Raw genomic sequence first — 15,617 nt, forward strand, 5'->3', positions numbered from 1 at the left:
TAAACATAATACAGACAATAAATCAAATCTGCAACACCAGGGACTTAACAAGCATCCCTGCGGGGTGGGCCTTAACCAATCAGGTAAAACTTATTGGATACACACTCAAAACTGGCATGGCCTCTCACCAGAACAGCTCTGAAGAGTGCCTTGGCAGGGGACCCAGACAGACTACACCCCAGATGACCATGGGCAATCCTGTTCATTCACATACCCAGTGTGGAGACCCTTCCCTTCTTGTCTCACTTCCCTAGTCTCCTACCAGTGCTTCCTGAAATTACCTCCCAAATAAACTCCTCACACTCAAATCTGTCTTAGCCTATTCAAGGTAGGTGGGCGACCCAGTCAAGGAAAAGTCAAACAAAGCATTTACAACAGTTCCATGATAAAAACAGAGATTCGAATACAAGGTTATAAGGTTTCTGAATGGGAAAAGCTGACCCCATCCACTGAAATAAAAAGATTCTCACACACAAGAGAGGAACTCAGGGAGAGTGAGTGTGGGAAGGTGGGGCTAAACGCACCCAAGGGAAGTGTTAGCTCAGAACTCTTCAAACACAAAATTAGAATTCTTGACTCTGGAAAAGCTGAAGAGACTGAGCGTCAGGGATACAGGGAAAGAAACAGCCAGAAACAAACCACCCTCTCCCTAGGGATCAAGTATAGTGTCTTCTTTTGACCCGAGAGAATACAAAGCTCTTCCGGCCTCTTCTAGCCGTTTCCGGTATTCGAGCTTCTCATAGTTAGAAGGATTTACTCCTTTAAAACCGTGCATAACGCCCCACCAGCAGCCAGCAATGACTGCTGTGGAATCACTGTCTCCACCGTGGAAAAAGGCTCTGTGTGCGAGCTCCTTCCAGGAGTCCCCTGCAGCCAGGAGGGCATCATAGGCAATCATGGGGGCATCATGTCCGCTGCTGCCACCCCAGCCAGAGTAGCTCACGTCGATGTAGAACTGATCCCTTTCCTTCACACCAAACGGCTGCGGGAAGACGGGAGCTGAATTGCCGTCCAAAATTCCTCTAATTTCCAGGTACTTTTCCCATTCTTGCTCGAAGTAGGACCTGTGGAGGAGAAATCAATTAAAAAAACAAAAAACTAATGTCAAAAGCTATATAGAAAAACACCAGGTAGATGTGTAAATAGTGAAAAGTCCAGAATGACTTCAACTCCTCACACTAGTGTCATAAATTTATATGGAAAAACAATCTAAATTAACTCCACAAGCCATCCATATAGTTCTTACTATGATGGTTTGTATAAACTCGGCCCAGGGAGTGGCATTATTAGGAAGTGTGCCCTTGTTAGAGTAGGTGTGTCACTGTGGGTTTTAAGACCCTCATCCTAGCAGCCTGAAAGCCAGTATTCTGCTAGCAGCCTTCAGATGAAGATGTAGAACTCTCTGTCCCACCTGCCTGGACACTGTCATGTTCCCGCCTCGATGATAATGGACTGAACCTCTGAACCTGTAAGCTAGCCCAAATTCAATGTTGTCCTTATAAGAGCTGCCTTGGTCATGGTGTCTGTTCACAGCAGTAAACCCTGACTGAGACAGACGTCATCCACATTAACCAGGTGTGGATGCAGTTGCTTGGGAAGGAAGACATGAGCTGGGCTATGGGACAAAAACTAAAGATTTGTTTTTCTGGGCAGAGAGCAACTTCTCATTTCTCCAGGGAAAACTCTGGAATATCACAACCATGGTTAACGTCAGTAAGAGCCTCTGAGCCTTGTTTCTTCTAAGGAAGATGATGTAGAGTAAGCCATAAAACGGAGCAGATGGCCTTACAACTTCCTGGCTCCTGGAGAACCCTCTCTTAGGTATTCCAGCCAAGGGTTTTGAAATACTGTTTCAGAGCAATACCGGAAAAAGAAATCTCGGTGAAGTTGGAAGTAACCAAGAAAAGTTCATCTCAGCATTGGCTGGTCATAACAATTACAGAAAGCCAGAATCCAGAACAGGACTTAAGAGGGGACCACAGGTGCTTCAGACAGACAACCCTGGATGGAAAGGAACTTGAAATCCTTAGCAGATGCCCCGGAGGGGTCAGGTTTGTGAGACCTGTGATGGCAGCTGTGACCTCTGAAACCTAGGTACATGCACGGTGCGTGTGCCACTCACATGTCAGCTGGGACACACACCTAGAGACTCACCAGTGTTGAAGATTTTCCTTCACAAAGTAGCCTGACTGGGTGATGTACTTTTTGGCTTTCGGCAGCACCTCCATCAGCCCTTTTCCCCATTGCCATGGTGATTTGCCATTCACGGCATATGCTGTAAAAAGAGCTGACGCAAGGCTCCCGAGGTAGCCTGTGGGGTGGTGGTGGGTCATCCGGCCGCTCTCAATGCTCACTTGGATCAGCACATCCAGCTGGCTGGGGTGAGGGAACCTCAGCCCGATGCACATGGCGCGCATGGCAGCCCCGCAGCCACCCTCATGACTGTTGAAGGGAATCCTCCAGCCATCAGCCCTGTTGGGCTCCAGCTGCATGGCATTCTTCATACAAGCACCACCTAGGAGTGAGTCAGGTAGAGCAAGGGATCAGAGTCACTGAAACAAAGGACTCAGTGTGAATACAGAACTAAAGACTCCCAAGTTTCTCTGAAACAAACGGAGAGCCATGGACACATGATGGGGATTGGCCCCTCACTTCAAACCCCAGCCCATATATATATATAATCCTCAGTGTGATCTTGTGAATTAACAAAGCATATATATACATAGGTACATACACATTCACATGCACATGGAAAGCCTTGTGCATTTATTAGAGAACTCGTTATTAGAGAACTCACAGCAGCTCAAAAGGTAGCTGTGTTTGCTTTTATTTTTGAAAGACCAGCCTTTCATATAAACCAGACCGGCCTGGAATTCTCTGTGTATCTTAGGCTGGCTGCAAACTCATAGTAATTCTCTTGCTTCTGCATCCTAAGTGCTGGGGTCATGGATGTGCACTACCACATATTATTCCTTTCTAAATAAGTTAAGATTCTTAACTTAGGAAACATAATCAAGACCCCAGACCCAGCCAATGAGTGGCCATGAACACACACATTGTCTCCACAGCTGAAGCCCTCAGTGCGTCTAATAAGAGCCTATTGGGGTTCCTGACTATGAGAAAGAGCCTGGAAGTTCCAGAAGGAACACTGGGCTTAGATCAGGTCAATAGACTGCGGCTCTCCCCTGCATGACAGTGTTCTAGAGAGGCCTGACCACTGACCTATTGTAGTGGAGGGTAGTCGAGAAACAGCAGCAGCGCTCTGTGGGATGCAATACTACTTGCCCCCTTATTGCAAAGCTTATAAACCATATCCGTGGCTGACACAGGTAGGCAAATAAAGCCTAAGTAGATAGCAGATGTTAAGACAGGATGAACAGGGATGGGCCTTTGGAGTCAGTCGTTGGGATTGGGGGTGTGGGGAGGGACTGAGGCATTCTTCAACCAGGAGTTATTTGGGCTGAACTGTATTCATATTGAAGTCCAAATACATGTGTTGAAATCTTAATGCCCAGTGGCTTAATTTGGAGACAGGGCCTTTCAAAGGTGATTAAGCTAAAATGAGCCACCAGGGTGAAGCCCAATCCAGACTAACAAGAAGCATAAGGACACACAGACACAAGGGATGCAATGCACAGAGAAAAGAGCACATGGGGACCACAGCTGATGTCCATCTGCAAGCCAAGAAGAGCATTTCCAAAAACACACCGGATGTAATGACGTACGCTTCAACTTCTAGTAACCAGAATCACCAGGAGAAAATGTCAGTTATCTAATGGAATAATCCAGGAAGAGGGCTTGGGTAGGAAAGGAGTGTTAGTCAGATGGGCAAAGAAAAGGTGACCCAAACCTGGTGACCCCTAGGGGCCACAACAAGTCCCCCAAATGAGTCACAGACACTGTGAGCAGAGCTGGAACCAAAAGAGGATCTCCACTTTTTAAAATAATAATAATAATTTTTAAAAGGTTTTCTTTGTAATTGTTCATCAAAAATGCAGAAAATACAAACTGAAGGAAAATTATAAGGATTACTTCTGTAATTTAAGTAGAATTATGAACATATTTATGTGTTCGCTTCCAGACCTCTCTCAATGGAGACAAGCAATTGTTCTTTGTGTGTATGGTGTTTGCATACATGTCCCTGGGCATGCAGAGGCTACAGCAGATTGCTGGGGTCCTATCTGTCCCTCTCTCTCTCTCAGTCCCTTGATGCAGGGTCTAGAGGGAGGCTAGGGACCAGCAAGCTTTTTGCACAGGGGTTACATATGTTAACATTTTATGTGGGTTCTGGGGGGGGATTTGAACTCAGGTCCTCACACTTAAACACAGCACCTCCCACATTTCCCCATACTCTCATCTTCCTGCTTCCACCTCCCAAGTGCTGAAATTTCAAATATGCACCCCACCCAGAAAACTCTGGTGCTTTCAAGTTATTTTCATAACATGCTCTGAAACCTATTTTCCCCCTATCTCATCAATAAATCCTTTCCATATCAGTAACTACTCATCTGCACAACTCACAAAACTGTAAATGTGGCACTGTAAATAAGGTACAAGAATTCAAATCCACACTAGTTTCTGTTTCATTTATATTGAAATACTTCACAACAGGTTTTTCTTCTTTTGACTTTCTGAAACAGAATCTCACTACGGAGCCTGGGCTGGTTTTGAAATCAAAGTCCTCCAAAGTGTGGATAATAGGCTCACTCTACTCCCTACTCTCGATCTACAGTCTTAGTGTCTCCCTTGGGCCTGCTTCTCCATCCTCCGGAACCTCTCAGCGGCTGGCGCTCACCTGGTGCCCGGCCATCCATGTCTCCCATGCAGTCTCGGTAATGTTTAGCTAGTAGGGAATACAGTTTAGGCAAGTCCGGGGATTGGCCGGCTTCCATGAGGGCTTCCGCTGTAGCCAGGTGCATGATGGTATCATCGCTGACTCTCCACTGTGCCACGTCTATGGCTTCCAAGTCACCCATCTGGGCCAACTGCCGGTGTATCGTCTCCCCATCCCGAAGGAACTCCCACTTCCCGTTGAAGTAGCCCAAGGTATCTCCAGCCGCGCTCAGCACCATGGCTGCCACGTACCTCTCAATCATGCCCCCACCCATGCTGAACTAGCGGCAGGTGGTCTTATGGGGCAACTGAGACTCCTGGAGAGGGACAGAGGAAGATGAATCAGAAAACAAAAATCTACACTCTCCCTGTAGGTGCTGTCTTAAGCCTAGCCCATTCAATCCTCGACCCTGTTCTATGGGAGAGTTGCTGCCCGTGCGTCTTAAGTTTGTCTAAGTCAACCATCATGGAGATGATGCCGCCTCCGACGCTCCTTAGCTCCTTAAGTACCCGCTACTCGATAGATAACGGGTCAGGCAGGGACTCTATCCAAAGCTTGTCTCCAACTGTGTCTTAGACTCTCGAGGAGTGACCAGCCCATTAAGTCCTACAAGTCAAGCCAGGCTTGCCATTTTCTCCATCAGCTGAGATTTGGCTTTGGGTGGAGAGCGACACTATACCGCTGTTTACAGATGAGGAATCAGAAGCTCAGCGAAGCTAAGTTTACACAACCAAAATGTACACCGTGGAACCTCGATCTTCTAGTTCGCTGTCAGAATGCGTCATATTACGTTACAGGGCCTCAACCCTGGCCTTAACTTTGGGCTCAGGTAAAGTGATAATGGCAAAACCCAGATGTGTTATGAGGAATAAATAAATGAATTTCCATAGAGTACATAGTGAGCACAACATTGTGATTATTTTTATTATTCATCAACAACCAGTTCTATAAGCAATCTTCCCTTTACCAGCAATATTTAAAATTTTTTAAATGACTGAGTTTTATTTACATACTCTATTTATACTTAGTTTTATTTACACACTCTAGTTGTTTGCCTTCATGTGAATCTGTGTGAGGAGGCTGGGCCCCTTGGAACTAGCAATGTGAGTTGCCATGTGGATGCTGAGAACTGAACCTGAGCCCTCTCGAAGAGCAGCCAGTGCTCTTAACTGCTGAGCCATCTCTCCAGCGCCTTGTTTATCTTCTGTATGGTTATGAGTTCTATAGTACTGGATTGCAAAGGAGATTCCCACCACAAACTAAATCCTTGTAAAGCACTGGCTTCTCAGTGTACGCATTTCCCACTCTACGCACCCATTGCCTGTGATTCAGGTTCAGAGTGCTCCGGTGTCTGCCCACTCCATTCACCCCATGAACCGGGTCAAACACTCTTGGGGCAAAAAGACTAGCTCGCCCTTGCCCTCAGCTCAAGCTCCTCCCACCTTTCTGCCTTTCTTCCCCTAAACGCTATTTTAGGTTTAGTTCAAATCCAGGGCCTCCACAATCCACCTAGTCACACTGCTCAGGACTAGGACACAGGCCAGCAGAGATCTGGAGAAGCAGTAAGCATAAAGATAGACCGAGCACGGAAAAGCCGGATCCTGATTTACGCTATCTACAGTTTTTTTTTTAATGTATAAACAAAGGCTAGGAACTAGAGTTCTGTACGCCCTTGTGTTAGCTGTGCGACCATTAACAAGCCTCACACACTGGAGCTGTGTCCCATCTGTGGGGGAGGAAGACTAAGACTGTAAATGTTCTCCAAGGTCCTGTTTTGGCCCAGGTTTTTGAAGCCCAAGCTTTGTCGACCTCTGAGAACTAAGGGCTAACACCCCCATCTTCTCCTCCCAATGCTCCAGGTTCCCTTTTTGAGGCTCTCTATGGCTCTCCCCCAGTGTGTGAGAACCCACCGAGGAAGTAGCCAGTGTCTTTTCTCTTTGAAATTCATTTTCTCCTTGGCACATGCATCCACGCTGCCCCAGACTCACCCTTCAGGCGTCATTATTCCTTAACCCACTCTAAACCTTCACAGGTGACATAGCAATCAAACTACACAATCAAAACTGAAGTACACTTCCAGACTTCCCATTTGTTTTCCTGGCCTGGGTAGAAGGAGGAATAGGGAAAGGAGATGAGGGATGGGAAGACCGCGATGCACTCAGGAAAGTCTTGATGGCCACTTTGAGGGCACTGGCCTGGCAACCAGTCTGGAGGTGAGAGTGGGGCCGAGTGGGTACCAGGGTCAGCAAGGAGGACAATGGCTCATGGAGTCCGGCTGTACCTGCTGAGAGCGTGGGGCGGGATCGGGATGGTCCACAGCCGAATGCTGGTTTGCCCGAGCTGGAGGCGGGGTAGCGGGCACTGGAGTCCTGGTGAGGGCACCCGAGCCTAGAGACGAACAGGGGCGGAGCCGCGGGCCGGGCTCCGGGCGGGCGGGTCACTGGCGCACAGCGGCTTCCGGCGAGGTTGCGTCTTCCTGCGTCTTCCTGCGTCTTCCTGCGTCCTCCTGCGTCCTCCGCACCGGACGGAAGGAGGAAGGGGCGGTGCTGGAGGCGCCCGAGTCTCGGGCATCAGCCGGGGAGCTGATCTGCGCTGCCTGTGGGCCGAGACGAGCCGGGCTGGGGTGAGCCCGGTGCTCGCCCTGCCAGGGTTCTGCCCCCTCGGACCGTTGGACCGCCAGAGCCTGGTCCCCACCTCCCAGAGCGACGAGGGCTCACCAGTTCTAACTGTAGTCTGGCCGCGGTTCTGCGTGCTCTCCACAGAAGGGTTTCATACGGGAACTTAGAGAGGAACTATCCGTTTCTTTCCCCTAAATTATGACTCTGGATTTATTTAAAACCCTAAGGTAGCAATGGCGGCGTTGAGCCCAGATGTCGGGTTCCGAGTATACGCCTGCGCCGCTGGCCACTCTCCCCAGTACCCTCGACCCAGCTCCATATAAATCATCTCTCGAAAGGCGCAAATCGGGCCTTGTGCTTAAACGGAATATCTGCTTCTGTACGGCGACCCCAACGCACATCAAAGATCCTGCCTTGGCTTCTTAAGATCAGCAAATGTCTGCCCTAATTTCAGGCCAACTCCCAAGAACTCACTTTTAGGAGCTATGCTGGGAAACTCTCCCCTCTTTTGATATGTTTTCAAAACAGAAAAAAGGGAAAGACCTGGGAAGGAAACTTGAACTGGCATTGATGACTATTTTTGAATAAATAAACCTGTTAATCACAAAAATAATAAAGGAGGCGTCACGTGAAGTTTAGGAACATTTTTATTAAGAATAAATTGATAAATCATAGGATGGTGAATATATGTTAATCAAGCAGTGTGTGTGTCTGTGTGTGTATTGCTTGGAAGGATAAGTATCAAACTAAATAATTAGAAGTGCCTCTCAGAAGAGGAACAAGGAGTTTTCTGAGTAAGGAAAGAGATGAAGGAAAGATGAAGGAAAAAAAAATTTTTTTTTTTTTTGTTTTTTTTGTTTTTGTTTTGGTTTTTTGTTTTGTTTTGTTTTTTTGGTTTGGTTTGGTTTGGTTTGGTTTTTTTGAGACAGGGTTTCTCTGTGTAGCCCTGGCTGTCCTGGAACTCACTCTGTAGACCAGGCTGGCCTCGAACTCAGAAATCCACCTGCCTCTGCTTCCCAAGTGCTAGGATTAAAGGCGTGCATCGCCCGGCTACGGAAAATTAAATTTTGATTTAGTTTTTGAGACTAGGTTGGTCTCAAACTCGTGATCCTCCTGCCTCTACCTTTAGGATGCTGGAATTTTAGTCTTGCAACATCACACCTGGCTTGCATCTTTTAGAATATTTTTTTCTATATTACATGTAAAGACATTTTAGAAAAAAAATAGAAACTACATTTTAGAAAAAAATAGAAACCAGAGGGGTAACCTGTGTGTGTGTGTGTGTGTGTGTGTGTGTGTGTGTGTGTGCGCGTGCGTGCGTGTGTGATATATGTATGTGTGTATATATATATATATATATATATGTGTATGTGTGTATAAATACATATATATATCAGTCTATATATATTATATATATATTAAGCAGTCTTTATGGTATGCACATGATTTTAAAACAAGGGGGTCATTTTATATCCTTTCTTAAAAAGCTGGCCTTATTAACTACTAACGTGACTCCAAATGTTCACATACATTGACACTTACACAATAAGCTAACTTCTAATTTGATACAATAAAAGTAAGAGGCCCTGGTGTCCAGCTGCTCTCTGACCAGATTATAGTTAAAACTGTTTTAAGAAAGAACAGATTCACTTATGATCAGAAAACAGAACAGTTAAACAAAGCTGTGACACTGCATCGACCTGAATGTGTTATGAGTGCTGGCTAAGGCTTAGAGAACATGAACAGACACTGTACACTAACAGGAAGTAAGTAGTTAATATGCTTTGGGGGAAGGGTTGGACTCTCTAGCAGAGACTAACAGAAAACAGCAGCAAGGGCCAACGGAGAACAAAGCACAGGATAGACCCTGCATAAACTCCTCAGAATAAACTCAGAGAGTATGAAAACTGGAAAGCCAGGGACAGAGACGTGGAAATCCAAAAGCAGCTGCTAAGCGGACCATTCAGGAAGACTGAGCTGATATCTGAGCAGCTCACTAGTTGTATGTCCTCTCGGCTGGACCACAGCACCCAGATTGCCCAAATCTTCCTCAAGATGGGAAGCTCTTCTACAGCCGAGATTAGCCTTTATGTCAGTAGTCTTAAGCATCGCTTTTGTGACCATATAAAAGCCATAAAGAAAAGTATTGGCATGGTGGTGGTGGTGCATGCCTTTAACCCCAGCACTCGGGAGGCAGAGGCCAGGGAATCTCTGTGAGTTTGTGGCCAGCCTGGTCTACAAAGCTAGTTTCAAGACAGCCAGGGCTACACACACACACACACACACACACACACACACACACACAAAAATCCTGTTTCGGGGGAAAAAAAAAAAAGCAAGAAACAAACAAACAAAATATATATATGTGAAAAAGCAAAACTTAGCTATGTATGCATCCTAATTTTAAGAAGTGAGCAGTAATTCCAGTGAATAAACAGACAGGGAGGATTGGTGACAGAGACTCTTGAGGAACTGGCATCTGAATGATAGGAAAAGCTTAACCCTTCGAAGCAGAAGAGAAAGACAGTGGGGAAAGTCCTTGTTGCTCGATTCCACAGGCCAGGGCTTCCCAACCTTTGGTAGAGACCTGCCAGTACATTTTAAAATCTTCTCTGGTGACTTCCTAGCAAATGGCTTCCTTTGCTGCATTCGTACTTTGCTGGATTCCCCCACCGGACGGGCAGCCCTCCCAGCTCCCCAAACCCACTTCATATCCCGAACTTGCAAATGGCCTTCCATGCTCCAACCACAGCCACTCCTTGGCCACGGAGAACGCAGCCTTCGGGGGAGAGCAAACACAAGAACAGTGGTTGTTTTGTCGGGTAATTTTTTTTCACTCCCCCTGTGCCCCACGGCCTGAACTAATCAACCTCGATCCACCGCTGTAAGTCCGCTCTCGTTCCTGTTTCTAGAAGACTTCTGGACACACACAGCAGTAAAGAAAATTCTAGAAGGAGACATTTAGTTGCCTTATTCCAACCTGTTCCTCCTCCCTCACACCCTGGGTCTTGCTCTCCATCCTAAACTGCTCCTTGAAGGGAATCCCTGAAGCTTAGGATGGGGTGCCTTTAAAGGACAAACAGGCCATCTGAGGAGCCTTCAAGGAACCCCTCACCCCAAAGAAATAAGCTGGAGACTCGGGAGAGGTTCTGTAGCAGTGTGAACCCCAACCTCCTGCAGAGCCTTCGAGTGGCCAAATCCCTTCCCGTATTCAAAAGGGGTGGGGGTGTGTATGTGTCCTCACAAGCTATGCTTAAAATACCCGGGCTAGGACAGCAGACAAAGAGAGCATTCTGTGTAATTATATTGATATACGGTTCTAAATGTGCAAACAAATCAATAGAGAAAGAAGACAAGGAGAGGCGAGAGGCAGGAGGGGGCAATTTCAGACCCCATGGAAATGCTAGTGGAGATATACCGGTGTTCACTATCTTCACTGGTGATTGCTTGTGTGTGTATCCAACTGAATATTTTAAAGGTATAGTTTCTCTCTCTCTCTCTGTCTCTCTCTCTCTCTCTCTCTCTCTCTCTCTCTCTCTCGGGTGTGTGTGTGTGTGTGTGTGTGTGTGTGTGTGTGTGTGTGTGTGTGGTTTGTTTTTCAAACAGCATTTCTCTGCAGTTCTGGCTGTCCCAGAACTCACTCTATAGACCACACTGGCTTTGAACTCATAGATTTGCCTGCTTCTGCCTCTCAAGTGCTGGGATTAAACTCATGTGCCCCATGTCTGGCTGTTTTCTTAGTATAATTTAACCTCAACAAAGTTATTAAAAGTAAACAATCATGTACATAAAGTTGAAAATTGTGTCCTCCCTAGAAAAGGTGCAGGGAAAATCCACTACTCACTCAAGTCATGACATTTCTCTGTAGTTTTATGAACAGAATTAAGTTTCCCTTTTCAGCAAAATCTGGAAACCATGACCTTTTGTTCAAGATCATCATTATAATATGTTGTGAATACAAAAAAAAAAAAAAAAAAAAAGGAAACTGTCTGGTTCACTTTTTAAGAAAAAAATAGGCAAAGGAAAAAGGAAAGGGTAATGGGAGGGAGGGGGAGGAGGGAGGGGGAGGAGGGAGGGGAAGAGGGAAGAGGGAGGGGAAAGAGGGAGGAGGGAGGGGAAAGAGGGAGGAGGGAGGGGGAGTGAGCTTGAGTGCAGAACTTCCAAGGGTATTCCACCTCAAGGCAACAGGGACGGTCTAGGTGGGTCAGAAGCCAACTGTAAAAATTGTAAGCTCAGGCAAAGAGATGCCCAGTTCTACAAGTGCAGAGAGAGAGTCACTGTTCAACAAAGCTGATTACTTGTCCTTGGGTCCTCCCAAATTCCATATATAGGATTCCAAGGCGGAAAAACTATCTGTTGGTGGCAGCTATGACGGGGACCAGAACCTTCTTCACTCCAGCGCGCTTCCATTTTGCACGCTGAGCTACACCAGCTTTGGTACGGTGAAATGAAACGGACCAATCACCATGGCTGCTAGGAGCATACTCTGAGCTTGGACAAGATGCAAATGGAGTTAGGGTGATCCAGTAGACAGTAAATACTCCCCCACAGAATGCCCCAAAATGCCTACTACATATGAGCAGGACAGCCTGTTCCTATAGTAGTCTTACCATGGGTAGGAAAAAGTAACTCTTGAGTATGGAAACAGAACTTGAGACTATGACGGAAACAGCCAGGACAGCTTACACTCCACTGTCCGGGCGGAGCTAGTGGCTGCCCCTCTTCCTCTTCTTAGATACCCCAAAGTCCGAGTTTGTTCATCCTCGGTGGCCAGTCAAACACACTCTCAAAGAGCAAGGGAGCTTCCTCTGAGGCTTTTGTAAAGGGAACTTGGAAAGGGGAAATTCCGGCCCCCTGCCGTTTTAGTAACCAGAGACAGCAAGGAGAGATCACTTGTATACACACGGACCCATCCTTTGATTTTTAAGACAAAAGAAAAAGAATCTTCTTCAGCAAGTAAGTAAATGCATTTACTATTTATTATACTGTGGGACACCTTAGTAGAACACGTTATCTTCAGCCTTATCATATATATATGTATATATATATATAATTTTTTTTAAAAGACAGGATCTCATATATGCCAGGCTGGCCTCAAACTTGTGGTATGACCCAGGATGATCAGGAACTTCTGATTGTTCTGCTCCCACCTCTCCAGTGCCACCACACTGTTTATACAATGATGGGAGTTGAACTCAGGGTTCCCTGCATGTTAGGCAAGCATTTGACTGACTAAGCTACATTCTCAGCCCCCAACTCTCCAACTTCACTGCTTTAAAAACATACATACACTCGTAACTTGCCCTCAGAGCAGTCTCTTGTGGTCTCTTATTCTCAGGGCTGTGGCATTTCAGCACTGTTAGAAAATCACCACCGGGATTCTTTTGTGTTTCCTAGATGCAAACATTTTTGTAGGGTGACGGAGGTTTTCTAATCAAGAAATGGCCGATGACAGAGTCTCTTCAAGCTTACTGATTGGCTATGGGATAGCATCAGGCTAGCTGTAGGCATGATGTAATTCATTCTCATTTCTCAATTTTGATACTTACTGGAAGAAAAAATAAAAAAAGATAAGCAAGCCTCATCACATAATACTCCATAGTCTAAATAAGTGGTGTTTGTAACGTGTGCCCTCTCTCCTCCCTTTTTACTGGTAGACTTCTCTGCTGGTTCGTATCCCTGTAGGACTTACTGAGTTTGAGATTCTTGGTTTCCTGTTTTAAGATATAAAGAAATCATTTCCTAACTAAAACATTGCCTTGGACAAATATACTTCTGCCAGTCACTCTGTGTTTCTGCAATGTGTCCAGAATGGAATCTAAGCTTTCTTGGTCTGGCTGCTAGTGAGGGTTCTCTGCTTTTTGCTGTTATATGTGAAATGGGGGAGGGGGAGAGGCTCATCTCACTGTGTTCTAATGTTAGCCACACCCCCTAAGAAGGGAGAATCCTTTCACCCAGCTGTGGCTGGTTCTCGGAACAGGCCTGGACAAGTCACCTCCCCTAGAGTTCTCTCCACCTTTGAGTTGGCCACCCTCATGGCCACACCCTGATTCAGAGGCCACTCAGATGTGAAGAACTCTCACTCATCCTAGACAGAGATAACGGGGAGTTTTTACCTCACAGCAAGAGACTCAACAGACTCTTACTAGTTTCTTTTTCAGGTTGTGAAATTCAACCTTCAAAGACTCAAAAACTCTCTTCCATCTCTGTGGACCAATAAGATTATCTTTAGCATCTGCTTGGTGTATGCCATCCAGGCTTCTTTACGGCTCTGTTTCTTGATTTTTGTGAGCCTAGGAGGTGCCTAAGCTCCCTTGGCTCTAGATTCCTCGATTTCCCCATCTATCGAAAGCATCTGAAGCTATGGGTTGCAGTTTCCAGCTGATGTGGCTCGTTCATCTCTTTGTGCTGCTGCTTGGACTTTTTCAAATATCTTCAGGTAAGGAAAGAACTCTCAGGAACTTGTCTTAAGTTCACCGGGGTTTTAAGGAAGATGATGCTGTCTGTGCCGTATCTCTCGGTTCACTCTGTGATCCTCCCCTGCTCCCTTTGTGAACTGGAGGGCCCTTCAGAATGTCTCCAGAATACTTTAAAGCTATGAAAGTTCTGGTTTGAAGAGGTTAAAGGACATATAGGGTCACACAGCAAGTTAGAAAGCAAGTTAAAGCAAGAATGTCAACTCTAACATAGAGGTGGAGACATTGTCATTTTAACAACACATAAAACCAATGAGCAGCCTAGAGCTGTGACCTCCTCCTTCTATATTAGATGTTCATTTTGGGGGGGGGGGGGGTTGTTTCGAGACAGGGTTTCTCTGTGTAGTCCTGAATGTCCTGGAACTCACTCTGTAGACCAGGCTGGCCTCGAACTCAGAAATCCACCTGCCCCTGCCTCCCAAGTGCTGGGATTAAAGGCGTCCGCCGCCGCCGCCGCCGCCGCCGCCGCCGCCGCCGCCGCCGCCGCCGCCGCCGCCGCCGCCGCCGCCGCCCGGCTAGATGTTCATTTACATCTTGTTATGTGCCAACAGCATTTGGTCTGGGCGTCTGGTTTCCAAAGTTTGTTTCTATGGTACAACTTGATTAACACGACCTACCTCTAAGACAATGATGATCTTTTCCTTTGGGGCTGGGTGGGAAATTGAGACACTTCTTAGTGTGAAATCTTTCTCTTAATATTTCTTCTTAAGTTTTGCTTTCTTTCAACACTGGCATCTAACAGCCCAGATTTCACACAAAAATTAGTCTTTAAGTTATTTCTAACTGGCTGTGTGTTTCAGGTAGTGTTCTTCAAAGAACATGTTGCTCTTAATGCATTTCTGTTTCTATGAACGTGGTCTTATGGAAGCTAGAGTTCCAGCATTATTAAGAGGGCATGGGAGCTCCGTGAAGGTCGTGTTGTATGTACTTGGACCACCATGTCCTGCATAACTATTTTTTTTAAAATAGGGTAACTGACATGTGTGACTTTTTAAGGTTGGAAAATAAAAGCTCTGCTTTCTAAGGAGTAGTATATAAACTGATTTTCACAAACCAGGAGGAAGCTGGAGGGTCACAGAGCATGCAGAAACCAGACTCTCGGAGGCCCTGCTGTAAACCAGCTCACCCAAAACCCTGCCCTGAATATCTAAAAGTGTGAAAAGCAAGGAGAGGGCAGGGAGGAGGATGAAGGGTGCATGGACCACTAGCTACAAGTAGTGGCAGTTTAAATTTTTCTTTCCCAAGTCATGAAACATAGTCATAGAACCCAGAGTACCATGACTAAGTCCCCATTCACACATCAGGTTCTGGACACAGTGAAAATGTGCAATAATTACATAGTTACAATCTTTTTTCTGGAAATTAGGGGAGCACTCCCAAACTCAAGTCTTCAGGAGAACGCCCATAAACCCAGAAATTGGGGTGGAAGTGGATGGGGTGGGTATTGTGGAAAACTTTCAAAAGTGAGAGGAAAACTGGCAAAATTTAAACCAAGGCTCAGCAATTGTACCAGAAAAAAATTGGTCAGAATTAAGCAAAAGTGTTACATCACTAGCCATGAGGAAAGCACTATGTGCTATAGCTATGTCCAGTTCCTACTGCTGAGTCAAAAAAGTGTTCATTAACCGCTTAGCTTTGAATGTCTACCTTACCTCAGAAGTTAGTTGAGCCTGAGATTTGTGTCCTTAA

At 46.0% G+C, this 15,617-nt stretch overlaps 2 protein-coding genes across 5 annotated transcripts in view; one reads left to right on the plus strand and one right to left on the minus strand.

The window, feature by feature from the left end:
- Positions 1–365: 365 nt before the first annotated feature.
- On the minus strand, positions 366–7,512 carry Adprh (ADP-ribosylarginine hydrolase). Its single transcript, XM_034515802.1, has 4 exons — positions 7,116–7,512; positions 4,796–5,150; positions 2,155–2,515; positions 366–1,064 (listed from the first exon to the last, which is right to left on the minus strand). Exons 2-4 carry the CDS (start codon positions 5,106–5,108, stop codon positions 650–652), a joined length of 1,089 nt encoding a protein of 362 aa, XP_034371693.1. The 5' UTR covers positions 5,109–5,150; positions 7,116–7,512; the 3' UTR covers positions 366–649.
- Positions 7,513–12,237: 4,725 nt separating this feature from the next.
- Positions 12,238–15,617, plus strand: part of Cd80 (CD80 molecule) — a 36,523-nt gene continuing 33,143 nt past the window's right edge. For 2 of the 4 annotated variants that reach the window (XM_076942916.1, XM_076942919.1), the window contains exons 1-2: positions 12,238–12,408; positions 13,602–13,891. In XM_076942916.1, the coding sequence (XP_076799031.1) occupies positions 13,816–13,891 (76 nt within the window). In that variant the 5' untranslated portion in view covers positions 12,238–12,408; positions 13,602–13,815. The remainder of the gene's footprint in view (positions 12,409–13,601; positions 13,892–15,617) is intronic. The other 2 variants (XM_076942917.1, XM_076942918.1) reach the window with 2 other exon arrangements.

The sequence above is a fragment of the Arvicanthis niloticus genome, chromosome 12, assembly GCF_011762505.2.
Source record: "Arvicanthis niloticus isolate mArvNil1 chromosome 12, mArvNil1.pat.X, whole genome shotgun sequence".
NCBI lineage: Eukaryota > Metazoa > Chordata > Mammalia > Rodentia > Muridae > Arvicanthis > Arvicanthis niloticus.

Excerpts from the sequence above, each read along its gene's own strand:
- Adprh (XM_034515802.1), bottom strand. The coding sequence starts at position 5,108 with ATGGGTGGGGGCATGATTGAGAGGTACGTGGCAGCCATGGTGCTGAGC. Across the intron at positions 2,516-4,795 it reads CATGGATGGCCGGGCACCAG|GTGGTGCTTGTATGAAGAAT; the intron begins GTGAGCGCCAGC and ends ACTCACTCCTAG. Across the intron at positions 1,065-2,154 it reads AAGGAAAATCTTCAACACTG|GTCCTACTTCGAGCAAGAAT; the intron begins GTGAGTCTCTAG and ends TCTCCTCCACAG.